Genomic DNA, 27,384 nt, shown 5'->3' with positions numbered 1-27,384 from the left:
TTGACGACCGACAGGAAGCTCTGGCGTGGGCTGGTCCATGAAGTCACGAAGAGTCGGAAGCGACTAAACGAATAAACAACAACAACATGAGCATGCACGTCATGAAAACAGGTACCAGGGGCATCTAGGAAGTTGGGTATCAGAAATTAAAATGGTGTCTGGGACTGCTGGTGTGAGTCATGGCTGACTGAAGACATGTCCGTGAATGAGCAGAGATGACAACCACTGTGTAGAACAAAAGACCAGCGAATAGACAGGTCCTTTGAATTTCTCCAGAGAAGGAGAGATCGGGAGATCACCTATGAGTGCTCTGAATGGCAGCTCCTCACAAGGAGACAAAAAAACTGTGGTCTCCCAAGGGTTTGAGCACCAGGAGCTGAGGGAGAAGACATCTTTGCTCTCAGCAGCGGTGGAACCTTTCATAAGGACATAAAGCCAGTTGTACTCACTTTCTAATTTTGGAAATATTAAATTTAACCACTTCATGGATATTAGAGACCTTCAAAACAGTGAGCTTAATTTGACACCTGGTGAGTTTTACTTTCTTCTTCAGATTTAAGGAATTTTAAATAGAGTCTCAAAAATTTAAAATAATATACAAAAAGCAAATAATATGGCAAAAAAACAGGAGAGAGGATTTTGAGTTAAGAAAGTTTTAAATGGATTAGGAGACTAGAGAGATTTGGAATATTGCTTATTTTTGCTGTAAGATTTGAAAAACACATATATAATTAAATAATATACTCATGGGAAATGACTGAAACAAAACAAAATCCATATTGTTGTAGGCCACCCAGAGTCGCCTTGTGAGAGATAGGCGGCCATATAAATGTGAGCAACAAACAAATAAACAAATATTAGGAATTGAGGCTTGATGAAGGTTGCAAATGGACAGTAGAGGGAACCAAAGGACCAGGCAGAAAAGAATTGAAATGGCTAAGCTGGTTATAACTTTTTCTTATTTTAAAGTTTGTTTTTACATGGGCTAAAATATTAATAACTAATAACCTTTTTCTTTTTCTTTTTTCCTGCACTTTCTGAATTTTTCTTTTTCTTTTTTCTGCACTTTCTGAATTTTTCTTTCTCTTTTAGTGTAGTTTGTATTAGTTTTTACTATGTTTATTAAAAACTTTAATAAAATTATTAAATAATAACAATAATAAATCATTAAACTTGTATGCTATCCAACTCCCAACGACTCTCCTTATAAGTGGTTTTGCTTTCTTTAGACATTCTTTCGCTCTAGCTCTTTTGCTTTGGGAAGATTTATTTATTTTATTTGTAAAATTTTGCCACCGCCCATCTCCCCCAGAGGAGGGACTCTGGGCAGTTAAGATAAAAGTATGGCCCCATTTACTCAATGGATCGAAGACCTGATTGCGCTTGCCACTTATGAGCAGATTGCCTAGAGACGCAGACTTTGCATGGACAAGTATAATGAAATATGGGACTCTTTTATACCAAATACAGTAGGTTAAAAAAGCATGATAGTTATATAACTGTATTAGAAATAAATATATACATACTTGAATAATATTTGCATTAGATAAATATATATAGAATTGTAACTGTTTACTGTTAGAACAATACATTATACTTCGTTTCTTCGTTTCTTTTTTCTATTGTATTTTTTCACCATTTTTTAAAGCACTTATTCCATGTTTTTTTCCCTTCAACGATGTATGCATTTATATCATAATTATCTCTGTGTTTTGTTCCTTTTCTTTTTCTGTTATTATTTTAAAAGCAATACATAATAAATAAATAAATTAAAAAAGACTGCCACAGGCTAAAAGCAGGGCTGAAGCGATTACACTAAAGAATGATGGGACATTAATTGGGATCCAATCTATCCATGATGCCGATTGCTGTGGAATTTCCTTTTACTTCTCTCCCAAAATTTCTTGGTGGCAACTTGCAATTCCTGAGGGGTCCAGATGTTCCTCAAAATAACAGAAACAAAACCAATTTTTCATCCTAGGTTAGCTTAGCTGGTATGGTACTTCACAATTCTCTATTGGGACCCTTGAATAATATCATTTAACTGTTTATCCCACTGATGAGTGGCTAAACCTGGGGAGACAGAGATGTAATGGTAGATAATTGCAGCCACAATTAATTGGAATTATGTAAATGACCTCAGCAATCTGGCCCTGCTTGTTCTGGGGTGGATGTCCCAACCCTTGATGTCAGAATCCAGTTGCTGCTGACAACAAGTACAGAAGCCTTCCTGTCTTCGGGAAGATGTGCTGAAGCTCAAGTGCTTTACACTTGAACGGTTCCAGGATATAGGCCCAAGAAAAGGAGCGTGGCTTTGCCTTAATAATTCTGCTCCCACTATTTTAATAATGGATGCATTAGTAAAGCTACATTTTTATCTATACGATTTGAAAGGACGTGAGCTCTTTCAAATCCTCACTTGGCCATGAACCTGACTGAGTGGACTTAACCCAAGCACCGTCTCTTGCCTACCTCACAAGCTTGCCATTCAAACAGGTGAGAAGATCAAAATTATGCATGACCTCCTCAGTTTCCTTGGAAGGAGAAGAATATATCCTACATGCTTAAAGATATTCTTGCAAGGGCACTGGTATTAGAAGTTGGGTGACAATCTCAACCTTGGTTTATATACATGCATTAAAATTAGGAATAAATCAGAGGACAACAGCCCAGCAGACGGGTGCTCTTTTTGCTTCTCCTTGGTTTGTACTTTGAATCAGTGATAACTTTTCTCTGAAATCTCCCACATTTCATGCTACTCCAGGTTATCAGATGTTGAGCAATCCTTCTTCAGACAGAGTTATTTGCTGTTAGCACTTTGAGGTCGTCCAGACAAGAAGCGCCACAATGAATGCTAGCTCTATCATTATTGTAAGGTTACATTAACAGAATCTTGCAAGTCTGAAAGTATTCCTCCCCTCCTTTCCTTTTACTCCCCAGAAAACTAGGGTGGGTCCCTTCTGAAATGCTTTCCACATCCCCTCTGCTTCTGTGGGCTGAGATACCTCTTGCATGACAGTTGCCTAGTCTGCGGCTCTTCCTCCTGTCTCCCAAGGTCATTCCCGCATATCATCACATCTGCAAGGAGATCAAAAAAGTCAAGTTGGCATATGCAACCACATGATCAAAGCCCTGCCCCCTTTATTGGAGTTGCACAAGCATAAAGGAGTAGGGCTTTCATCATGTGATTGTGGATGCCTTCTTGACTTTTCTGATCCCACCAGATGCTCCTGGCTTCAGGCTTTACAGACCTTTGACACTGCTACAACGAGGCATCTATTTCCTTAGCTTGCCTTTTGTTGGAATAGAGAAGAAATGGAAGGAGTGCTGGAATGTTGCTGATCCTTCCACTGTCACAAAGGAAATACTGTTGGCAAAAGTGATGAAAATATAGCTTGTTATTCTGAAATATAACCCAAGTTCAGGGATCTGCAACTTCCTTTAGACCAGGGTTTTGCAACCAGGGTTCCATGGAACCCTTGGGTTCCACAAGAGGTCACTAGGGATTCCCTGGGAGATCACGATTTATTAAAAAAATTACTTGAAATTCAGGCAACCTCACATTAAAGAGGTAAGTTTCATTCTTTATTTTTAGTTTAAGAATACTGTTAATGCATATATACAGGCCTACACACGAAACAAACATAATAATTTTGTAGCTTCTGGCCTATATTTGAGCCAGAATGTGCAGGGGTTCTGTGAGGCCTGAAAAATATTTCCAGGGTTCCTCCAGGGTCAAAGGTTGAGAAACTGTGGTGGATTTCAGCGCTGCTGCTGATTCTCAGGAAGGAGGGAGTGCATTCCAAGGAGATAAGAGGACTCAGAGTCTGGACAGCATTGGTGGGAAAGTGAAGAAGTTCAGGGTGGCCCCGCCCTAGAGTGTCCCCGGTTATTTCCCCTTAGGTTAGTTAGGGCAGCTTTAGTCTGGCAAGATTCTGTCTGTACGGTGAGAGCAAATAAAGAACTAGAGTTTGGAATACGCAGACTCATCGTTGTTCTTGAGCTGGCCTTGACAGAAATGCTGCTTTAGGGTTGTACTCCACTTTTTGAAATTATTTATACAAACATTTGCATACTGCCTACTTCACCTGACTCAGAATGGTAGGTTTAGGGACAGGACAGGGTTCTTTCACTCCTAATCAACAAAGCCTGTAAGATTCTGTTGTTATACCCTATAACCATAATGTAGAGTTTCAGTAGTTCTTGTGTTACCTGTTCCCTGACCTGTCCTACCTGCTCCTTATAGTTCAGGAAGAGGAGAATGACAGAGGTGGCCTTTTAAAGAAGGCTTATCTCCTTTGTGGTCAGATGAAATGGACCGCTGCTTGGTGACATACAGATGAAAAGGCTGGTCTAGGCGGATTTGATCCTGGCCAACGGTGTATCTAGCCAGAACAATCAGCTTCCTCAATGCTGTGATGGCTTTAGATTCCTTGGTACAAGACTCTTTGTTCTTATTGGCTCCTGTTCCACTATGGAACCATTTTATCAGATCATTCAACAGGTAGAGATTTTATTAGTCTGATAGTGACCAAGATGGTATCTCTGTGAAACGCATCACCTACAGTGCTGGCACTACGTTTGTGGGGACAATACTCCTTCTACCTTCTGCCTGCAGGCAGATCTCTGCACCGCCAATTCCTCCGCTGGGCGAAGCTAGCTTAGTATGAGAGCTGCGGTGCTTATCACCCTGTCATTACAGAATCTCTAAGGAGGGCTTTTGTGTGGCTGCATTTCATCACCTTGCTGGCTTGCAACACTGCATCCACCCATCAGCTGTGAACCCAGATTTCTGCATCTACAGGAGGTTCATGTTTGTGCATTTACCCCTCAGTGCCACTGTGGGCGTACCCTTATCCACAAGAGTCAAGGGTTACATCATCAGGAAGGGGTGCCGATTTCTTCACATCCACCCTGCCCATCAGAAGTTCCTCTAAGTGACTCAGAACCATAAAAACGCTTGAACTGGAGCTGGATTCAATGACCTTATCGGGGTGCAACAAATCAGAGTGATAACCTCTAAGGGCCACCTCTGCACTGCTTCAGGCACCCCATTGGGATGATGTGTGATTGACACACCATAACACAGCTTCCACCATGGTTACCAACCTTCATTTGGGCTCCAAAAATCAGAATGAGGAGACGCAAAAACCATGAGCAACCTATCAACTGCATGCATCCCAGAATGTGATGTGTCCAATTCAATTGTCATGTGGTTCTGTAAGACAAAACTGGCAGGAAAGAATATGTTGCAGGCAAGAGTCTCAACGGCATGGCCAAACAATGGGTAAAAGAGATGTCCATGGGGTGGGGTGGGTGTCAAGAAAATCAAGATGGTAGTCATGGCCATGTTGAAGCCCTGCTGATTTTTACAAGCAGGAAATACATTTAATTAATTCTCTGTAAGTTTATATTTTTAAGATTACATTTACACCACTCAGTTGCATTTCCTCTTGTTGACACTTACTAGCTCCCAGCTGGTGGGGGCAAGCCTGTTTCTGAAGCCCCACAGAGGAAACAGGGGCCCAAGTTTCAATTCCACTTGTAGCCATGGGATTCATTAGATAACTTTGGGTCAACTGCTCTCGCTCAGCCAAGCCTACCTCACAAGGTCATTGTTGTGAAGATAACAAGGTGATCATCATGTAAGGTGCCTTGAGCCTCTAGAGAAAATTGGGCTATACATTTATGAAATAAATAATCTCTTGTACGTAGCTGGCATACAACAGAAAAGGTAGACTCAGCCTTATCTAATCAGTTCTCTTTCGTGAATTCTTCTACCAGCAAACATACAATTAAAAATATCAATCTTTATGTGACAATTGCATTTGGTCATAGGGTTTTAATTCACACATACATAGAGTGACCGAATGTAATGCATTCCGTTGCGAGTGCTGTGTGTATCTGGGTGAAGAAAGACTTATTGTTTTAACAGGGGTCACTTGGGCTTCTCAAACACTTAACCTCAGTGCATGACCAAGGAAGTGGGATTCACACAGTCTTGTTCAGCAGATTTAATGCAAGGAAAAAGGGGTTAGGTTATAGAAACTGGAAACAGGAATGTTTCAATTATTAGTGAGTACTGTACATATTTATGGATAAGCTGAGAATTTTAGATGCCAAAATACACCCCCCAAATTGGGTTTGGCTTATCCACGGATAGGCTTATCTGCAAGTATACATGGTAATACTGTACTACCTGTATTTCCTCTATATACTCCCCTATATACTATATACTTACCCATTTGTGGATAAGCAGACCCTCAAATTTTTAACCAAAATACCATGAAAAATGCAGGTCGGCTTTTCTGTGGGTGGCACATTTTATGTTTATTTTTTATTTCTTTTACTTACTTACATTTTAAATTTTTCATGGTATTCTGCTTAAAAATTCAAGGGTCAGCTTATCCATGGATGGGCTTATATGCAAGTATATACAGTATGTTAAGGTGGGGTCTCTGTAACTCTTTTGATCCTCTTTTTCACAGACTTCTTCATGGGTGGACTGATGACCCTCTTAAGAGATAAGATTGGGATGCCCATCTGTCCTCATCTGCCATGTTTTAGAAACATCCTTTTTCTATCCCAGACTCATAGAATCCTATCACTGGATCCTTCACTAGGATGGCCAAGTATCTTACTTGAGAAAAAATAGGCCTATCTTTGAAGGTGTTCACCATCATGAAGTTGCCCAAGCACAGTTAGCTCCTGTGGTTTGTCTAATCACAGCCTTCCCTGCTTTGTGATTTAAACAATAAGTATGATTTCCAGCTTTGCAGCTAATGACCTAAATTAGCCCTTGGAAATTTTACGTACTCATCCTGTTTTGTGCTCTTTGGGGCAGTGTTTAGGTTGTTACAAACAAATCCAGGCTGAACAGAATCCCAGACCCCTTGCTTCTAGCCTGGATCTGTCACTTGGGTCTGTCTGACCTGGAGAATCAAAGAACCAGACCAAAATGGGTACAGCAAAGTTTATTTTCTTAGGGCAGTGACAATGCCATTCTCAAAGTAAGAAGATAAAAGAAAACACACATTTTATATACCTAATATAGTAAAAAAAAAGGCCACCAATATATATGTAACACAATGAACAAAAGCCACCAACATCTAATATTAATACTTCTAACAATCCCTGAGCACATAAAACACATTCCTCAAGCCCCCTTAAGTCATCCCTTGGATTTCTTCCTATCACCTTTATCACATCCTGCCCAGAACATCCTTTTACATCCTTCCCCATAAGTACATCATTGACCTTCTCAATTTAACTTTTCTCATAAATAACTCACACCTGCTAACTACCAGGGTCAAGCACAGTAACATTAGGACTGTCTTGCTCCTTTCTTCCATATGTTCCTTACAAGGTCATCACCATATTTATCATCCAGATAAGGACAGGGGTAGTTCTTCTCCACCCACCTGAATAGTGTTTCAGCCTCTACTTTCTCTTCCCCAGCAAGAACAGAGAAAGTCATTAGGGCGATTGATAGAGGGGTTTGGCACCCCAGCAATAAATAGAATGCAATCTAAAACTGCAAACCACAGACTTTAAATTAGCATGATAAAGAATCTGGAATAGAAGCAGCATTAGCTTGACTCCCTGGTGAATTTTTAGACATATTAATGGATGTCACTTCCTACACAAGGAATTTGTTTTACAAAGTGAACAGAATTCTGTCTAAGTGGCCACACCTTACAACAAAGAAAACTGTCGTTGTCAAAAGAACAAAGAATGAGCCATGCAAAGATGATGGAGAAATTGCTGATACTTGGCTTAATCACACCTGACTTTTGAAACGTAACTCTTGCACAAGCCATTTTAAATTTCTCCTGCAAAACTCGGTGCGTTGCAAATTATAACCCCTAATGTGATGTAATAATTACTTCCATGGAGCAGAAGAAAAATATCTGGCAAAAGTTAATTGTTCTTCTTACTTACTTTATTCCTGTTGCTATATGTTGGGCTTTGCAAATTATATTTTTAAATAGTTTTAAAATGCTCCTAACATTTTGAGAACAAAACATTATCGTATGTAAATTACCAGCAAACACATGCCTTCTCTTAGCCAATATATATTTTTTTTTGCAAGGGTGATGTACTTTCTTTGTTTTGACAACTCTCTTCCCAGGTTAATCACGGAGCTATTACATAGCTTAATTGTATGGACACGGAACTCTTTCTTTCTTTTTTAAAATGTACACTGCTTTCAAAAACCACCTAGTTTTCCCAGTAATATATCATCCCCGTCAAACAAAGTGGTAAGCAAAGTTTGTGGGGGGGTTTTAAAGTCCCATTTGGTTTTTGAAAAAAACGAGCAAAGTAGTAGCAGCGATGGAGAATTCCTGTCCCAGACATTAGCGAACATCTTTTGTGGAACGGATTAAACATGCTGTAATTTCTACCTCATCTCAGGAAGTACACTGATCAAGTGCACACTGATGCTCAGCAGAGCTAAAAGAGTCCCAGAATTATATGTGCTCAAACCTATAAGCAAACTGGCTTTTTAGATTTCAACAGAATTGGGACTGGTTATAAGTTTATCAGCAACTCATTTGTGCCCCTTTTGTGCCTGTTGATGCTGCTAGAATCTCTTATCTAATGTTAGACATTTTTTCCTTCTCACAAATATCCCTCTGTCTTTCTTTTCAAGCATCAGATCAGTTCCTGAGAACTGAAAATCCTATTAATTCTGCAGCAATGTTGCCACAGAACAGCGGGTGGGAGATTTGGGGCTATTGGATTGCAATTTCTGTCATTCCTAACCTTTGGCCATGCTTCTAAGGGTTGATAGGTGAAGTTCAACCATCTCTTGACTGCTCGTGCTTAACTTGGTATTCTCCAGAGATGTGAAATGAGCTCATCCCAATATATCTAGAAGAAATTCAGATCAGGAAAGGCTGAGCTAAGCTGACGTTTGATCTGTCTCTTTGCTGATTTGGTGGTAAGATTCTGCTAATTGCTGAGGGATCTTCCTTTCCAGTGGCTGCACAGGATGACTCTTGGATCATTGGAGGTCAAGAGTGCCCCAAGCACGCTCAACCTTTCCAGGTCATCCTCTCCAACAACAAGAAAAATGGTCCAGATGTTCAATGTGGTGGAGTCCTGATAGACAAGGACTGGGTACTTACTGCAGCTCACTGTGATCACCAGGGGTAAGAAAACCTTGAATTGGGGCAAGGAAGGAGAAACCAAAAGCTTTGTCTGTAAGTGCTTGTTGTAAGTATGAGGACTGGTCATAAGTCACTTTTTTCAATGCCATTGTAACTTCGAACAGTTACTAAATGAATGGTCATTAAGTGAGGACTACCGTCTACTCACTCAGTCCACCTAGCGCGTAACCCACTTTCAAGTCAAACTTATCTAATTTTGCTCTGTTCATAATTTTTATCAGGGAACATTGATAGCTATACTTGCAGCAATTAAGAAAGTTTATTCAGGAGTTATCAACATCCTCACTAAGGTACAGTTCCCAGGATTCTTTGTGATGGGCCATGAGAGTTAAACTACCCCATTGCAGCATTTAAAAAAAGTGGCATCAAAAGTTGCAAATCATGTGCCTGAAATGCAAGTTTGGGAAGTCACTTACTGCTAGTGGCCAATGTGGGAAGTAAAGTAGAAGATTAAATAGATTGGCTCAACAGCGTTCTTTTGATGAAACACTCTTACAGCATTTCTTTTTCTTCTGCTGCTCTAACCATGCAGGGATATTTATACCCGGATGGGTGATTACAGCCTTCGAGCCAACGAGGGTTCTGAGCAATGCATCTCCTCTGTGCAGAAATTCCGACATCCAGCCTATAACCCCACCACACAAGATAGTGACCTCATGCTGCTACAGTTGCGCAACTCCGCCAGCATTAACCAGTATGTCTGACCCATTGAGCTGGCCACCGAATGTACTCAGCCTAACACTCGTTGTGAGGTATCAGGCTGGGGCACCATCAAGTCACCACAAGGTACAATTGTCAGATTTTGTAGTCGAGAGCAGTGTTGCTCAACCTTGGCAACTTTAAGATGGGTAGACTTCATCTCCCAGAATTTCCCAGCCAGCTACATGCTGGCTGGAGAATTCTGGGAGTTGAAGTCCTTCCATCTTAAAGTTACCAAGGTTGAGAAACAATGGTCTAAAGAAAAATTATTCCAAGGTGCAAAAATTTGGGCACTCTGTTTGGAAATATTTATTAGATGGAAAGTTAAGGTTACAATCCAAGAATTCTAGTGAGACTCCTATATAGAGACAATTTATGGCATCTATATACAGGCAATAGATGGCAGCAAAACTCTTACTTAATTCCTCCTGGTTTTTTTTTTTAATGGGTTGGAAACTTGTCTCTTTTGTGAAGTTGGAGTAATCTGCATTTCTTCATTCGTTTGGTAACTTCTCATCTTTTAATCAGTGGGAGAAATCACTCACACTAATTAGGAATTCCAAATACACACCAGAGATGAGAACATAGGCCACCCACGACAAAAATATCTACAGCCAACAGATGGTGTCTTCATTTCTGCAAGTCACTAGTAACGTCAATTTGTGAATCTGCTCCTGCAAAATCTTGTTGGCTTTGGGGTGGGTCATGAAAAGAGCAAAATTTCGCCCCGAGATCAAGAGAGGTTGGCCAAAGTGCACAACTTTCCTCAGAGCAATGGATGAAATTGGCCTTGAAATGGTCTCCTGGGGGCCAAAGGGTAAAAAAGTAGATGGGGCCATGACAAAGTTGAATTTGACTTAATTTACATTTACTTTGAATTATTATTAAATTTCTTTCCTTAAAAGCAGTTCACATAATTATCTTCTTGTATTTAATCATTCTGCTTTACTGTCACTTCCAAAGATGACAACTGAATGGTCATGACTTCATGTAGGCCATTTCCAAAGCTCTCCGGCACAATGCAGTCCTGGGAGTTCATATGATGGATTATTTGTATTGATGCTGATCCTATTTACCAAATTAACCCATTTTCTCAATTTGCACAAAACACTGAAAACTATAAACTAACTAAATAGTTGGGTTCACCCATCAAGCTAAATCACCAAAAACAAACAAACAAAAAAAACCAACCCATAGTTAAAATTAACTAATTTTAGTATCTTGCACAAATGTATTTGCAATGTCTTTAGAGCCGGTGTGTGTGTGTGTGTGTGTGTGCAATTGTTACAGTTAATGGACCAGAATTGGGGAGATTGAAGTTCAAGACCACCTATAGCTAAGGAAACTCCCAGGGTGCTTTTGGACCACCCAATCTCACTCTCAGCCTACCCCACAGTGTTGTTGCTATGCGGAACATTGGAGATGAGAGTGCTAGGAACAATGCCTTGACTTCCGGAGTCAAGACAGGATATAAAGTTAATGTGTAAATAAAATTAACTGATTTGTGAACCCAGGCATAGTTTCATGGGGGGGCAGGGGTGCATTCAGTTTTTTTCTTTTTGCTTGAGATATTACCAGTTAAAATGCTGAAATTGTTTCTATGTCATGAGGAAGTGGTTCTCAGTTCTCAGTGGAGGAGAAAAAAGATGGCAGCCTCAATGGGAGATAGATTTTCAGTTACAGTTACAGTTGAAAAATCTGCAGTTTGGTGAATGTTGCAAGGCAGTTCCCCCATCACAAATGTGTTCATAATTCTGCATTGCAGAGAGACGGACACATTCCAAAATACAGTTATTCATGAATATGTTATACTTAAGCATTTTATATCAGAGACATATGTTCCTAAAAAAAGTGAGGAAAAATTATATATGTATAATGTCTGGAACTTCATGAGATCTCCAAATCATACTAGATTTCAAACTAGTTTGATTTCAAGTCTTTTGTCTAAAATCTTACAAGACTTCAGCATTTTCATCTGAAATCTCACATGACGATTTCATGACATTTCATCCATTTTAAAAAAGAAGAAATCAAATGGGTTTCTATCGTTTGGGGCAAAACTGCACTGTTGAAATGTTTCTGAATTCTGAGGTATTTCTGATAAAGCAGCCTCTGGGGATGAGGAAGCACCCATTTCTAGGTGGAAGTGGTAAAAGGAGGTGAAAAAAAGGCATTACTAAAGCATCAAAGACAGCTTGGGCAGGTCTAAGTCCCAAGAAATTTCTCTCACTGGATTATACCAGCCCTAAAAACTGTTGGGATTTTTTGTTGGCAGCTGAATACCCTGACCTCCTACAGTGTGCAAGGGTCTATACAATACCCCATGAAGACTGCAAACAGGCATACCCAAACTCTATCATGGAAAACATGCTATGTGCTGGTGTGAGAGGAGGTGTGGACTCTTGTCAGGTACAGTTGTCACAATAGGAGCTCCAAGCAATTTGGGGGGTGCCTCTGTCTCTCAACCAGAAATGGGCAACCTAGCATTATGTGCAGTCTCTGAAACCCTTTGCTGCATTCCTTAGAGCCACTTCTGAATTTCTGCGGAACATGGCTGCCAGGGAGGTCTTCTGCTTTGAGGTGGAAAACCCATGTCAACTATAGTGTAAGTCTTAAAATAGGCACAGTGTATTATAGTTGAGGGGAAAAATGCTAAGCTAAACTCCTCCTGCACCAAACTTCGTATCTTCTTCCACTTGGGTGGCTGTCCTTGTGGACCTACAACCTGTGGTCTTCAGCCTCTGAAAGGTTAGGTATGGCCTGAGGCTGCCATAACATTACAATTTGGGCCTTGCAGTGTCCCAAATTGTAAAGGTCCAGACCGCCAGATCTGCTGGTTTTTAAAACCACAATTTTGTTGGTGGTGTGATTCTCTTGTGGTATTTCTATGTCCACCAGCAGTGGTAAATTTGGAATGGTTCTCTTCAGAGAAAATCCGTAAGTACCTCCCCAGGCTATGTTTTTTTCTGTTATACCAACAAGGGATGTAAAGATGATATATTACCAGTAGATGTCAGTAGCACGTTTATTTAATTCAGTCTGGTCAGTCAGAAGCTGGAATCATGCTATAATTTTTAAAAAAGAAAAACCACATTTGTATTTCAGTGTGACTTTTCTTCACAAACATATTTATATTGATTGATTGGATTATGTGCCATCACATTGGTGTTGACTCTAACTAAGCAACCATAGATAGATTTTTTCTTGGCGATCTGTTCCTAACCAACTTGTATATATCTTTTATATAACTTCCCCAAATATATGCAATCTTGCATACCTCCTAAAAATTACACATCATATATTTTCCAAGTATTACACTTCTTTGTACTCTCCTTTTCCCACATAGTACGCCATTTTCCATTTTCGTATGCAACATCTTCCAAATGCACGATTTTTATGCAAGTTTTTAATATTTTTTTCAGCCAAGATTTTGAGATGGATATTAGCACAATCTGCGCACGGTGTGTCCTTTGGGCGTGTCTCACCATTCTGATTAAAATCATGGACTTCTCTGACATTACCAAGATTCTTTTTGCTAATCATAAAATGTAGACATCTGAAACAGATTATTAATGTAGGACACGACTACAATTCTATGCATAATTGCATGAGAGTAAGCTCCACAGAATTCAGTGGTTATTACTGCTGATTGCAAAGATCCAGGTGATGGAACACATTGAGCTTTTTCAACAGAACTTCAGTCAGCTTGCAGTCTTTAATTACAATTTATTTATTAGTGGATAGTTCACTATACTATTTAACAATTAGCCTGATTCACCTGATGCATACTAACAGAGTGCCTTTTCAGTGGGGATTGCCAGATTCCTTTCCTAATCAGCTTTCTTCTATCAGTTTTTTGCTCATGGTTTTTCTACAATCATCAAACTTTCTTGCATGACCTCTACGCTGCGTATTTGAATCGCTCACCTACCAACATTTTATTGTTCCTTGTTTTGGCCAGGTTTGGGGAGAGGCGAAGTTGGAATAGAAATAATTTAATGCAACAAATGAACAGTTCTGTTCTTTGGCCTGTAGGGTGACTCTGGGGGACCCTTAGTGTGCAACAACAGACTCCAAGGGATCATCTTCTGGGGGATGCAAATCTGTGCCCAACCTGGGAAGCCTGGATTTTATGCAGACATCTGCCGATTCACCAACTGGATTCACGACACCATGCAGAGAAACTCGGGCAACCAAGCTGTGTATTCCCGCTAGTGTCACAGGAAGACTTTGCTGCACTGGGACCCTGATGTCAGAATAAATTCTGTATGGAATTGAGCATTAATTTTCTCTTTGTGCATTTCACCAGCTTTCGTGGTGTCTATTTGTCTGTGCTAGCTACAGGAGTTACTTACATATCATCTGAAAACAGGGTGAAAGCAGAGGCATCATATGCTACTGTACCGTTATAACTGAAAGTTTAGAAATAATAATCACTTGCATTTATATTCAAAAAGCACATATATTACAACAATAAATTTTAAAAAGGCCCCACCATTTCGTGATCCCACCCTGCCCTTCCAGCACTGGGTAAGACACTGAGTCCTTTCCAAAAATTGTCACCAAATTATGATTTTTAACTGGGGTGCCTGCAGGATATGGTCAAAAAGTCAGTTTGATCCGAGGAGTACTGTGGCATCACTCAGGTTTCTTGATTCCACAAATTGGCACAGCTGCCACGTGAAAGTTAGAGAAATTTTTATTGGCAGAACTAGAGAGTTAGCAAGTGGTTGCATTGCTGTGCAGAGGATGCCCTCTTCTGGCATCTGGTCTCCCCAGCAGCAGTTTTTCTGACGGTTTGCTCTACAACAGGGTTTCTCAACCAGGGTTCCATGGCAGATCACTATTTATTTTAAAAATTATTTGAAATTCGGGCAACTTCACATTAAAGAGGTAAGCTTCATTCTTTATTTTTAGTTTAAGAACACTGTTGTTGTGGGGAAAACAGGAGAAGGAAGGAGTATCAGGTATGTTTGCCGCCTTGAGTTATTTATAAAAATAATAAAGGCAGGATAGAAAATAAAAAATAAATAAAAAATAAAATAAAATAAAAAATAAATATAGACAGGCCTACCCATGAAACAAATACAATAATTTTCTGGCCTCTATTTGAGCCTGAATGTGCAGGGGTTCCACAAAGCCTGAAAAATATTTCAAGGGTTCCTCCAGGGTCAAAAGGTTGAGAAAGGCTGCTCTATAAGCATCATTTCCACAGGTAAAAAATCTTTCCTATTCCTTTCACTCTGCTTTGCAAACAGGGATGCAATACACTATATCTCATCAATATGCCTTTTTTCCTTCATAAAAAGGCACTTCACAGATGCAAGTTGCACAGTGAACTTGAGAGAGATCAACTTGTTTCATACATCAGCCTGCAAAAGAGAGGAAAGAAAAGGCCTTTACAAGCCAGATGTTCATTACTAACTGTGGCAAATGATACTGCTGCATTTGTTTAATGCTAAATGAATAATAAAAGATATAAGCAACCAGAGAAGGCAATTCCAATAGTTATTGGTTATTTATTTATTAAACAAGTTTATAAGGCCACCCCACTCACACACGGTGACTCCAGGTGGCTTACAAAATTAAATCATATATGCAGAGGGAAGAGTATTTTTTTAGTATTAACTGTAATGCAACATCAATAAAATAGTACAATCTGCATTGCCAGAACTGATCCAAATTATTTTTTATAATTAAAATAGTGAGTTTGCAGCAGTCCAACATTAATGGGGTGAAGTAGTATCTGGAGTTGCAAAGAGTAAGTAATCCAGATTTAGTTGTGTGTAGAATACTTCATCTTCTGAATTGCACTAGCTGCAGTTTAAGATGTAATCCAATCCTAAACTGCTGCTAATATTAACTATGTTTTATAAAAGCAAGACAGTTTCATAATCCATAGTTCAAAGGTTGCTTCATTCAGCCAATCCACAGTTAACATAATGATCTGGAGAAGAAAAAATATGCAAACAAGAGCTGAGGTTCATCCTTGTTGCCCTAACTATGGCTTAGCATGAACTCTAAACCAGGAGAGTAATAAAATTCATGTTGCACATGCTGGCACCCAAGCAGACGTACAGATGGCTCTTCTTTTCGCAAACTGGAAAACAGAGCCTGAAAGCACGTGTTGTTGTTTCTGTAAAGGATTCATTTACACATACATATGATCCTAGAATGTTATGACACTAGAGTGAATTAACTTCCACTTCTGGCACTGCCCAACTCACAAGATTTATTTACTTCTCCGATTTCACAAAATATTATTTTGTCTGGATCTTCCTAGACATAACAGTTAATACCACATAGGTTATTCTAGAAGTACAGAGACTTAGGCCTGCCACAACTCCCATAATGCTCAACATGTGTCCATGACAAGGGCTTACAGACACTGTAGTCCAAAACATCTGGAGGATACCAGACTATCTATCATTGTTTCAATTCTGTGTCTTACCTGGTCTGTGACCCATACAGTAATAAAGATACTTGACTTATGGCTGACCTGAACAAATGACAGGAACCACTTGAGAAGACTTATTTATTACAGCAAAATATACCAAATATAAGTTTGGACATAAAAGTAAATTGGATGATAAAAGAAAAGCATGAGTTTTAGTGAAAGTGAAATCACTCTGAACCCATTCCATTAGATGCAAAAAAGATCTCTTTTTCTGAATTCAATAAAACAATTCAAAGTTGTATGGAAATCTGTAGTATAAATGTAAAAAGTCTTCCATTAGCTTCTGGTTCACACAAGCCTATATTTCTTTCTTCCAAATCAATCCATTGAAATCAATAAAATATTCGATTCACTATAAAAACTACTATTTAAAAAATAAGGTTTTTATTACAATTACAATATCAAAACTAATAGTTTTGTGCTCCATAATCTCTCAAGCTGCCACAGGTTCCTCAGCCACACCAGTCAACTGATCTCACCTCTCATGTCAATCAACAAAAGGATTTCTCATTCTACTGTCTCATCTTCATCTTTGGAAGCATAGATAGACTGGTTCCGCCTTTTGATTCTCTTTGGACCAACTGTCCCTTCTTTGTTCTCATCACTTAGGCGCTTCAAGGACTTCTCATCAGGGCTTTGCTCTTCTGTCTGATTCCAATTGCTGGATTTCTCCAGTTCACCTTCTACAACATCCAGAGTGTCATTGGGTGACACTACCATGGAACCAGGCAGGATTCTGACATCAGAAAAAGTTGCTGAGGTATTGCAGGAGTGATCAGATGATGGTCCTCCTGAAGTGTCCAAATCATCATCATCACAGCTATCATCATCCAATATTATTTCATCAGGGTTGATAGAAGATAAACCAGAGATATCAGCAGTACAGTCACTGGACTCCTCCACTGATTCGGTACTGTCTACTTCTTCCTCCTCCTCCTCCTCTTCACCCCGATGCACATCATCTCTGTGCTCTTCCTTCAACTGCTGAATTTTAGCATTAATGTCCACAAGGCCAAACCTGGCACAGAGCTCTGTAGTCTGGGGGCTAATTCTATGAATCAATTCACTCTTTTGCTGAGACTTGTTTGAATTGTAACAAGCATCCGTAATGCTGAAGTTCTGGGGAATCAGAAGGTCATGGTTGACCTCTTCCAAAACCTTCTTGATATCTTCTTCTGTAACACTGTAGTCCCACCTACAAAAGGTGAAAAGCGCAGAGGTTCAGTGAAATAAGGCCTCCCTACCCTGTATCCCTCCACATATTTTAATCAGGAATGGAGAAACTGGAACTCCAAAAGTTGCATCCCTTGCGAATGGCCAGTCTTCCTAGAGCTACCAAAGTTGTAATTCAGCAACATCTGGAATACCACAGGTTGCCCACCCTTGTTTCAGATTGTATCTTAACAGGTCTATCACCCATATGGGCAGAAGCTGATAGGCAGAATGCATGCTTTACATACAAAGAGTCCTTGATTCAGTCCAACTTAGGCTGAGAAACCTCTTGGTCTGAAATCCTGGAGAACTGCTGGACGTGTAGACTAGGTTTCCCTCAATGGACTAATATTCCAGATATTAGCCCATTGAGGGAAACCTGGTCTACACTTCCAGCAGTTCTCCAGGATTTCAGACCAAATCTCCAGCCCACTAAATTCCAGTATACGTACTTTTCATGCAGTCCATTGTTTTCAGGCATGTTCCAGGAAGTGGGAGAGACATTAATGAGATCATTAGTAGCTTTCAGAACAGCAATCCATTCAGGGTCATATTCCAGGCAGTCAGATGCACTGGGGTTGTGCTCAATCTCTACAATCTTAGAGAAGAATGGGAAATTAGAGAGACCTCTTGGTTCACACAACAGAAAACTGCTAAGGACCAGAACACATCCTCTCCAGCAACCAACACCCAGATAAGCAGGGATTAACACCAGACAAAGAATCAAGCAGAAAACAATACCCTAATTAAGGAACCATGAAGGAGAAAACCACATCCCCACCAACACTGGCAGGGCAAGCTACTGTATATAAACAGGGAGCAAACCCCACATTCACTAACTCTAATGATGTTACCTAGTCCAGTAATGAAATGTCTGCAAGCGAACAACCACACTGAGAGAGGACCAAGGACTCCATAGAGAAGACAGTTATGAACTTCAGGCAGGGATACATAAACAATACATCAGAAGTCTAACTATAATGTAGGTATGCAGAACCTTTACCTATGGGTCAAAAATGACCTTAGGGCATTTCAGTCTGGACCTGTCAGCCTAAAGGCTTTCAGTCCAGGTTATTGATATTATCCACTTCTCCCAGGTTTTTACCAAAGTATAAAGCTGGTGATGCACAAATTGGGAACACATGTAAGTGAAAATTCTTTTTGTGGTTGCTGCAGTCTATTGAGTAAGAGCCTCATCTGTGAATCTGATGAGATACAAGTTCTCCACGTGTGCCATGCTTATGGTTCCAATCCTTCTCCCAGACTGGGTCAATGAAGTGAAGGCAGCCTTCAACCGTTGATCAATCAAATTAAGATCAGACGCAAATGCAAATTCAGATCAGATTAAAAAATGAAAGCACATCCACAAAGTGGCTAGCTGACCATTTTGCTCCCCTCCTACAGAAGACTCCAAAGTTCATTATATCTTACTGCAGTGCTTCTCAACCTTGGCAACTTTACAACTCCCAGAATTCCCCAGCCAACATGCTGGCTGGGGAATTCTGGGAGTTGAAGTCCACGGATCTTAAAGTTGCTAAGGTTGAGAAACACTGTCTTACTGATTAGGATATATGTCATAACAGAAAAATAGAGACTTTTTTACCTGAAGGAAGTCCCTGTGAGGCAGGCATTTATCCAGGGCCAGAAATTTGGTAATTTTGGGTTGCTGTTCACTGTTATCAGCCTAAAAAGCAAGAACAGGGGCAATCATATTGGGAAAGGCTTTTCCCCCCGCCATACAGAGGTCATGTTTGGGGAGTGGAACTAAGAGCGGGGAGGAAGTGCCAGAAGTTTTGATTTAATTTGAGTCTATCGGCCTTCCCCTAATTTCATACCTTTGATCGATCTATCACCTAACCTAACACTATGCACCTGATTGGCAGAAGTGTTCCAGGACACAAGAGAAATCCGGACTCACCCAGTCCACCTGGCGTCATCCTTTAGGTGAGGGATAGACACGGATTGGGAATGCAGGAGACAAAGTCTCCAAAGCACTGCAATTCAACTAAGTGATACCCACTGATCTTACAGGAGAGCTATATATATCTTTCAGCAATCACACAAGATGGCCAAATCTTGCTCTCGTGAGAGATTTGGGGCAATTTTTTAAAAGGTACATTTTTTTTTCAGGGGGAGGGGGCATCCACACCATCATGCCAAATCAGTCAGTGATATCTGCTGTAATGGTATGTGGGAAAGACCTGAGGACACTGGGCAAAGAGACGCTGCCAAGGGAATGGTCAGATAAGGGACAGCACAGCCCGCAACTGGATAGTGGGTGGCGCAAGAGGCTTAGAAGGGACCCTCTCCAGTTTCTTAGGCTGTAAAGGAGACAGGGGGGAGCTGAAAACGTTCTCGTTCAAGGCCATGAGGTCCCAAATGTTTCTCAAAGGAACATTTCTATTTGGAGAAGGAAACTTTGCTATAAATGCTGGGTCCTGTTTATTGAACGACGTCATCTTAGGGGACTCAGGAGGGATGCTTCTCTGCTGTCGTGCTAGCCCTAGGGAAGAGCATTCCTCCCGAGTTCCATGTGGTCCCGATCCTGTTGTCCTTTAAGTCTTGGGCTGGCTTTTCCCACAGGCACTAGGCCAAGAAGCGGTGTGAATCCCACCACTTCAGCTGAAATTATTTTACTGTGGTAGGTTTCCCCGTTCCCACAATCTGCCCATTCTTTACTGTTGTTTTAATTGATTTTTATAATCTGTAAACTGCCCTGAGTCATTGGTGAGTGGGTAACCTTAGATGTTGAAATAGTCAGAAAGAAAGAAAGAAAGAAAGAAAGAAAGAAAGAAAGAAAGAAAGAAAGAAAGAAAGAAAGAAAGAAAGAAAGAAAGAAAGAAAGAAAGAAAGAAAGAAAGATGGGACTCCCTTAAGAAGCTTATATGTTAACTATTATAGTTTGAAACAGACTGTCTTTGAGTACTAACACAATTTATTCTTGTAAAACCTTTTGCAAAATTGGGAGATTATCTCCACCATTAAAATTCTCCACTTTTCGTTACAAACAATATACTCGACATATAGAAAGCAACCCCCACCCATACATTTCTTACCTGATGCTGCATTAAGGCTGCAAACTTGACATGCAAATGTGCAGAGAACCAGTAGGCTGGTCTCAAGTGCTGCAGAAGCTCTGACGCGGCTGGGCTCCCTAAAGTGTTGTTCTCCACTTCAGAGCGGAAGAAGGATTTCTTCTTAAGCAGCAACTTCTTGTTTCCGTAATGGTAGATGCTTCTAGGCCAATCGTGGGACAAAAATATGTCCATGGGCTGCTTGAGCTGTCAACCCAAAACCAAACAACACAAGTGAAACGCAACTGTTGCCACTGATGGTAAAGGAAAGACAGCAGGGCAGATGCAAGCAACCAGATGTTCTGGATCACAACTCAGCGGAACGATCAGATCATACATCTCCCTCCCTTGTGGTTTTTAGATCCTTAAAGACACTTTTATTTCACTGGACTTTGAATCCCAGCACAGTTTTATAGGATTGATTTGTTGTTACTGGTTCTTTTAATAATTTTGATTTACTTCTATTGCTGCATTTTGCGTTGTAATTATCCGGCTGCAGTCTTTTGAACTGAGCAGGCTGCAGAAGCTGCAAGATCAGTCAATCATAGGAGATGTCGCCCCAAATATATTGAGGGTATCAGACTGCCCACCGTAGTAGCAGATGAGGTTGATGAACACGTAGGGAGAAAGGGAAAGCAGTACATCTCACTGGGCTTTGCCAAATATAAACTGGACTTGCACATAGCACTTCACATTAAGCTAATATGATTCCAGCTTAGCTGCTGAACAGCCATTATGGTTTGTAAAGTATTGGGTTATCATGTGGTGTGCACCCAGCAAACTATGGTTTATTCAATAAATTATGGTTAAGCAAACCATGATTGGGCGTGAAGTAGGAACAGAGTTACAGAGATCTTCTTTAGAAAGAGACTTCCCATAACCAATCCAGATTTAATGCTTGCGACAATCAGAAGTCTTATTTAGCCAATTCACCAGGACACAAAGATATGTCTGGCATTTGAGACCTAACTCAACCAAGATTAGCTTTCAACTCTCACATCACAGAGAGCTGGGAAAGGAGGTGCATTACCTTCCCTGAAATGGAATTTTGGAACCTGAAAACTTCATAGGAGCTTCAGTCCAATTTCAGAAAAAATGTTTAAACCATCTCAAAAGAGCTACATATGCCTGTGTGGGCCTCAGAAGAGAAGGAAGGTTGGTGCTAGAAGTATGCTGGTATGACTGTGATAAAGATTTGATTTGATTTGATGCTAGAAGATAATAGAGGGCAGCCTCGAGGAATCTGCCTGGTATAAAAGGTTCTGTCTGGGATGTTCAGTGTAGAGAAAAGAAGACTTAGGGAAGACATGATAGCCATCATCAGGTTCATCAATAGACCTATTTTCCAGGACCACAGGAATAGTCTGTCTTTGGAGGTTGTAGATCACCCATCTCTGGAGGTTTTTACGAAGAGGGTGGACAACCACATCTCCTACAGTGGTTGGACTAAATGATCCTTGTGGTCCCTCTCAACTCTGTAATTCTGTTGTGCAATGGCACCTCCTACTTCACTTTAGATGGTGGGGATGAATATGAAGAAGAGCCCAATGCATAGACAAGATAATTACATTTACCTGCTTGAGCTTGAAAACTTCAATATTTCTTACATGATAGATGCTTCGTATTGTTTGCTGGTTGTAAGGAGGATACTCAAAGTGACCTGAAACAAGTTAAGAAACAGCAACCTGAAACAGTTACATCAACAAATCACACCAGCTTGTTGGCTTTAGCTCACTTTGAGAGATAGGCCCTTGTTAATACTTGCATGGGAAGTCCAGGGCTGTAGGCTAAACTATCAACTTAAAAATGAAATTCTAGAAAGCAATAATGGTAAGCCACCTCCATATCATGCCAAGAAAATGGCATAGATGAATCTATGTAAGTTTGCTAAGGTTGAGTTCATTTCAAAGAAGGCGTGACTTTAACAGAAAGAGCTGCCAAACTGGTAATTGTGCTATACTTTGGTTCATCCCTCTGGCTTCAACGAGAACCGAAGAGATTGTGAGAACCAGCTCTTGCACAGTCAGAGGAAAATCATCTAATATCAGATTTGTCTGCTACCAAAACATGGGACACAATAAGACCACTCACCCAAACGAAAAGGCCACCCAGCCCATTGCATAGCTTCGGTGGGAGAAAGTGGTACAAGAATCTAAACGTTGATTTCACTATCATTCAAACTGGCCCTTGACATATAGCAGTCACTAGAATTTATTCATAATGTCTCCTTAGCTTTTCTGTAATAAAACTACCTGATCAGAAGGTCCTGGATTCTTGTGTGTCTATTTTATTAGTTCCAATCTAGCCTTCCAGCAGTAGCCTGAGAGGGATCTTTGAGACTGGGTGCTGATGGGAGAATGTCACTTATATCTTACTGTCTAAGCTACGATACCCCGGACCAATGCTAGCGTTGCCATCTCTGTGAGACAGCAGGTAGGACTGGATTATATCTCTGAATATCAGAATGCAAGCCTGCCTGTTTTAACAGCTAGATAAACAGCATCATGGACATCACATGTCAAAAGCATTTCAGGATAATTCCACTTTAGTGTTTTGTAGAAAATTTCAAAATTCCACCTGCTATTTCACTCATATTCCTAGTTTTCTCCCAAATGCGTGATATGAAATTCCCTCACTGCCATTTATACCACACAACAACCCAGTAAAGTATGCAGGGATGATACTGACTAACCCAAAGCTCATTGGCCTGGCAAGGGAGGCATCTGAGGGCTTTCCCCAGTTTCAACCTGACATTCAGCCACTACATCACACTGGCTCTACAGAAACTTGGCCTGTGAAATTTCATATATATGAAAAAGTGAGCATAGAAGAGCTTTTCTACTAAAAAGCCAGGATTTTTGTGTTGTCAAATTTGTGCTTGAAATGGCACAGTTCAAAACGCTGCAGTGAGTTGCTTTACCACAGATTTTGCCACAGAAATAGAAAAACAACAATCCCCCATTTGTTTTGGATCTAAACTCCCACAATTCCTTGCTATCGGCCAATGCCTGTTGGGGCACCTGGAGGACATCCGGTTGCTTCCCCCTTTCTTAGATAATCCAACCATTTTCATGTACGTGGGATAGAGGTTTTTCACCAAACACCAGTTCTCCGTAAGATATGAACATGCAAAATTGCGTGAGTCAAATAACCCAAAGATCAAACTATAGTTTCAGATCCTAGCTCGATAACCCAGCTTCCCCTTACATTTGAGCAATCCCAAACATATATCAGTAGCCATAAAAGCAGCATAAAACACCACAGCCAAGCCACCCAAATTTCAATGGCGTATTTGTTTAAAACAAGTTTGCACACATACCTCTTCTGTAATCATGAGCTTTGAAAATGCCAGACAAGCCACCAATTCTCACCCCGCGGTACTTTACAACTCCAGCATAACCTGTAGAGAGTAATGAAAATGACCTTGATAGAGAGATGCAGGAAACGTTCCCAGGGCAAAAAGGCCTGAAATGACTTTAAGTCCAGAGGAACAAGGTAACCTGTGGAAGCGGCTTAGGCAGATGCTCCCCTAATTCATTGAACTATGAGGAGGAGGAGGAGGAGGAATAGCACAAGGAGACTTGCAAGGTTCTGTTATTATAGCCAATCTCAATTAAAAGTAGTTCTAGTCTTCCCGTGGAGTTAATTTCCTGCTCTGGTCTATCTAGTGGGGCTGACTGAATCTGAAAAAGGCACATGGGTAAGCATAAGCAGTGCCAATATTATCCTTTCGATATATAATGAGCCTCTAAAGGATCTAGCTCACCTGGGGAGCGATGGACCAGCTCTTTTCCTTGAGAGTCCTAAGAGGAATCACTCAGCTCAAGTCAGCTGTTAAGCAATTCCTGACGCAGGAACATCCTATACACTTCCACCTTGAAAAAGTAACTGGGTCAGGATCAGCCACTCAACTCCCACCTGGCTGCGTCTTCTCCTTCACTGCTACTACAAAGTTAGACTCCAGTTCAGAGGTTTTCAAATTTATTCAGGCTGTGGAACCCCATCAGGTTGCCACAAAATCTTAGGGTTCTGCAGTTTGAAAACCCCCACTCTAATTCACACATTGCACTAAGCCCTAATGTGGTTTGTCTGATTGAGGCTTCAGCTTGTTTGATGTCGGAGTACCCCAAAACAAAATTCTTGCAGAGGTTTCTCTAACCTGATTTATTAAAAAGAAAAAGGGATCAGAGTACGTAAATCTCAGCTGAGAAGGCCCACTACCAAGGTGAATGTTGAGGACATTCAGTATTTAGTTTCCAAATATCCTGAATCCAAATTTATTGAAAAATTTAAAAGCTTGAAAAGCAGCGATTAGCTGATGCAGTGAATCAAGAAGATGGCCTTGAAGGACAGAGAAAATATCTGTTCAGCCAAGGCATTATCCGATAAACCAGGCTTGAAACCAAGGCTCAAAACATCTTAAAAAGATCCATAACAATTAAGATCTAGCATGGAAAAAAATAATTAATAATCTTAATTACGGTCCTGATGTGAAGGAAGAGGCACACTGTGCTTATCCAAGATATACCCACTTAAACTGATGATATATCTGGGCTTTTACAATCAATATAGAATTGGCTGAATGAAAGTGCAGAAATTGGAGGGCGTATTTATTCACTGAATTTCTAGGCTAGTTCCACAGATCCACCCCTCCTGACCTTTTTTTTTTGTTACTTTTCATGATGTTTTTATAAGGACGTTCTGTCAGATGGGCGGCTATATAAATATGATAATAAATACAACACCGAAAGTAGGAAGTCTAGGCAGAAGAACCACCCTCTCTCTTTTATGTGAGGTTTCACCCCTTCTCCATTTCTACATCAAGCATTTGAAACTACCAGAAAGCAAAAGGCAATACCAAGATAGTAGATGTTTGGGGCCACCCAGCCGCCGTAAGGTAATTCTTGCAAGTGATTGGATGCTTCATGGTTGCCCCCAATGAAGATAGTCAGCACAGGTGCTTTCTTCTCTCCAGAATAATACCTAGGAAAACACAGTTGGAACTTTGAGCTCTCACAGGCATTAAAGATCCAGGATATTTCTACTTAGATATTCTCGACTCAGGGGAAGTCCCAGGGCCACCATTAATTATCCCTTTCAGTAGGACCTGAAGGGAAGGGAGTTGTCAAGAAAGCATGGCTAGGGTGCCCCTTTCTCTCACAGGGGTGACACTTGGCTCATGATGGTAAAGTCTATCAGCCTTGCAAACCCTTCTGCCTGGCAAAGACTGGGGTTTTAACCTTCTGCCCAAGGCTACTGAATGTCCCCCCTCCCCCCCCCAGGCTGATCTTGGCACATCCCCAAATGCAAAACTGATAGATGAAAAGTGGATAGGTGGGCATAAAACTACAGCTGCACTAGTCAAATAGAGAATGGTGCATTTGTTTTTTATCATTAATTGGTCAGTAGTGGCATTTTTAAAAAATGAAAGGCCGTGGAAGGCTGAGATTGTCAGTTGGGTTTTAACTGTGCACACTGCCCAGAGTCACATGCAAGTGAGACGGGCAGCCATATAAATTTAATAAAATAAAATTAAGGGGAGCAGTTCTTTCTTATCCAGTAATTCAGTGTTCTTCAAACTTAGCAACTTTAAGGTGTGTGGACTTCAACTCCCAGAACTCCCCAGCCAGCAAACCTGGGGAGTTTGATTGTATAAATAATGATATAAAAGCTGGAACAAAAACTGTTTCAACATCCTGAACTGAACTACTGCAGTTCAAATGATGGTTAAGGCATCAGGCTAGAAACCTGGAGACTGCAAGTTGTAGTCCTGCCTTGGGCACAAAGCCAGCTGGATAACCGTTGGCCAGTCACTTTCTCTCAGCCCTAGGAAGGAGGCAGTGACAAACCACTTCGGAAATCTTGCCACGAAAACCGCAGGGACTAGTCCAGGCAGTCGCCAGGAGTCAACACTGACTTGAAGGCCCACAACACAACCTGTGCAAGGGGTGTTACCGGGAATTTTAGGCCTCATGCTTAGCTTCTTAGTAAGGTGATATTAGCATTTTAGTACAGCATCCGTGCCTTCTTCTGAAGTTCAGGAAAACGTGTCATTCATATCTAAAAAAAACCCCAAACCATTTCTTTCTCTTGCGTGCAAAAGCTAGCCTTTTCAGCAACTAAACAATAGGAAGTGTATTCTGAAAGCCCTGGAACACACTGGTAAACCCTTGGGCGCTTGCCTCGGCCCAGCCTTTCAGTCCCAAGTCAGAAATCCTTCACCGCCGCTCAGAGAGTCCCATGGTAAGTGGCGACTTGAAGAGGGCTCGCCCCTTCCCCACCCAGCCCAAGAGCACCGCTTAAGGAACCAGAGGCTCATCCCCAGAGCGCTTGCCGGGACCAGCAGCAGAGAAGCCGGCCCTCTGCCGCAACGCTTCGCTCGCCTCTCCGCCTCCAACGGACCCCCCCACCCCAGTTCCGGTGCCCCCGCTCACTTCGCAAAGCCTCCCAGCTGGCGGTACTTGGACGGCACCGCCATGCAGCGCAGGTCGCCCGCGTTGCGCACGGCTTGGAAGTCCCCGGCGCAGAGCAGCAGGTCCGGGCGGGCGTGGCCGTGGCGCTGCTCGAGCAGCTGCAGGGTCTCGTACAGCTTATCCAGCGCGCCATGGCAGCAGCCGGCCACCGCCACCTTCATCTTCCCGGCCGAACATGCGCCCTGCCGTCGCCCGGCCTCTCTGACGCAGGCGCCCGCCTTCGCTTCGGGACGCCGCCGCCGGAGCCAACGGCCGCCTGCCTCTTGGGCATTTGCCCATGCGCCCGCGGAAGTGGA

At 41.3% G+C, this 27,384-nt stretch overlaps 3 protein-coding genes across 3 annotated transcripts in view; 2 read left to right on the top strand and 1 right to left on the bottom strand.

The window, feature by feature from the left end:
* LOC134503551 (synaptophysin-like protein 1) overlaps window positions 1-27,384 on the top strand; it is a 258,926-nt gene that overhangs the window by 78,236 nt on the left and 153,306 nt on the right. The window lies entirely within an intron of this gene.
* LOC134503449 (trypsin-3-like) lies at window positions 93-14,087 on the top strand. Its single transcript, XM_063312247.1, is given in 5 exon segments — window positions 93-111; window positions 8,984-9,155; window positions 9,706-9,959; window positions 12,148-12,281; window positions 13,908-14,087. Coding segments are annotated over 5 exon segments (759 nt in total).
* DBR1 (debranching RNA lariats 1) lies at window positions 16,394-27,274 on the bottom strand. The gene is made up of 8 exons (XM_063311733.1): window positions 27,050-27,274; window positions 25,474-25,598; window positions 23,935-24,015; window positions 22,190-22,275; window positions 20,598-20,822; window positions 19,145-19,225; window positions 17,994-18,139; window positions 16,394-17,524 (listed from the first exon to the last, which is right to left on the bottom strand). The coding sequence occupies exons 1-8, from the start codon at window positions 27,247-27,249 to the stop codon at window positions 16,837-16,839; spliced, it is 1,632 nt and encodes a 543-aa protein (XP_063167803.1). The 5' UTR covers window positions 27,250-27,274; the 3' UTR covers window positions 16,394-16,836.

Source organism: Candoia aspera, chromosome 10 (assembly GCF_035149785.1).
Source record: "Candoia aspera isolate rCanAsp1 chromosome 10, rCanAsp1.hap2, whole genome shotgun sequence".
NCBI lineage: Eukaryota > Metazoa > Chordata > Lepidosauria > Squamata > Boidae > Candoia > Candoia aspera.
Note: the sequence above shows the minus strand (reverse complement) of the source record. Positions and strands in the feature narration are given on the sequence as shown.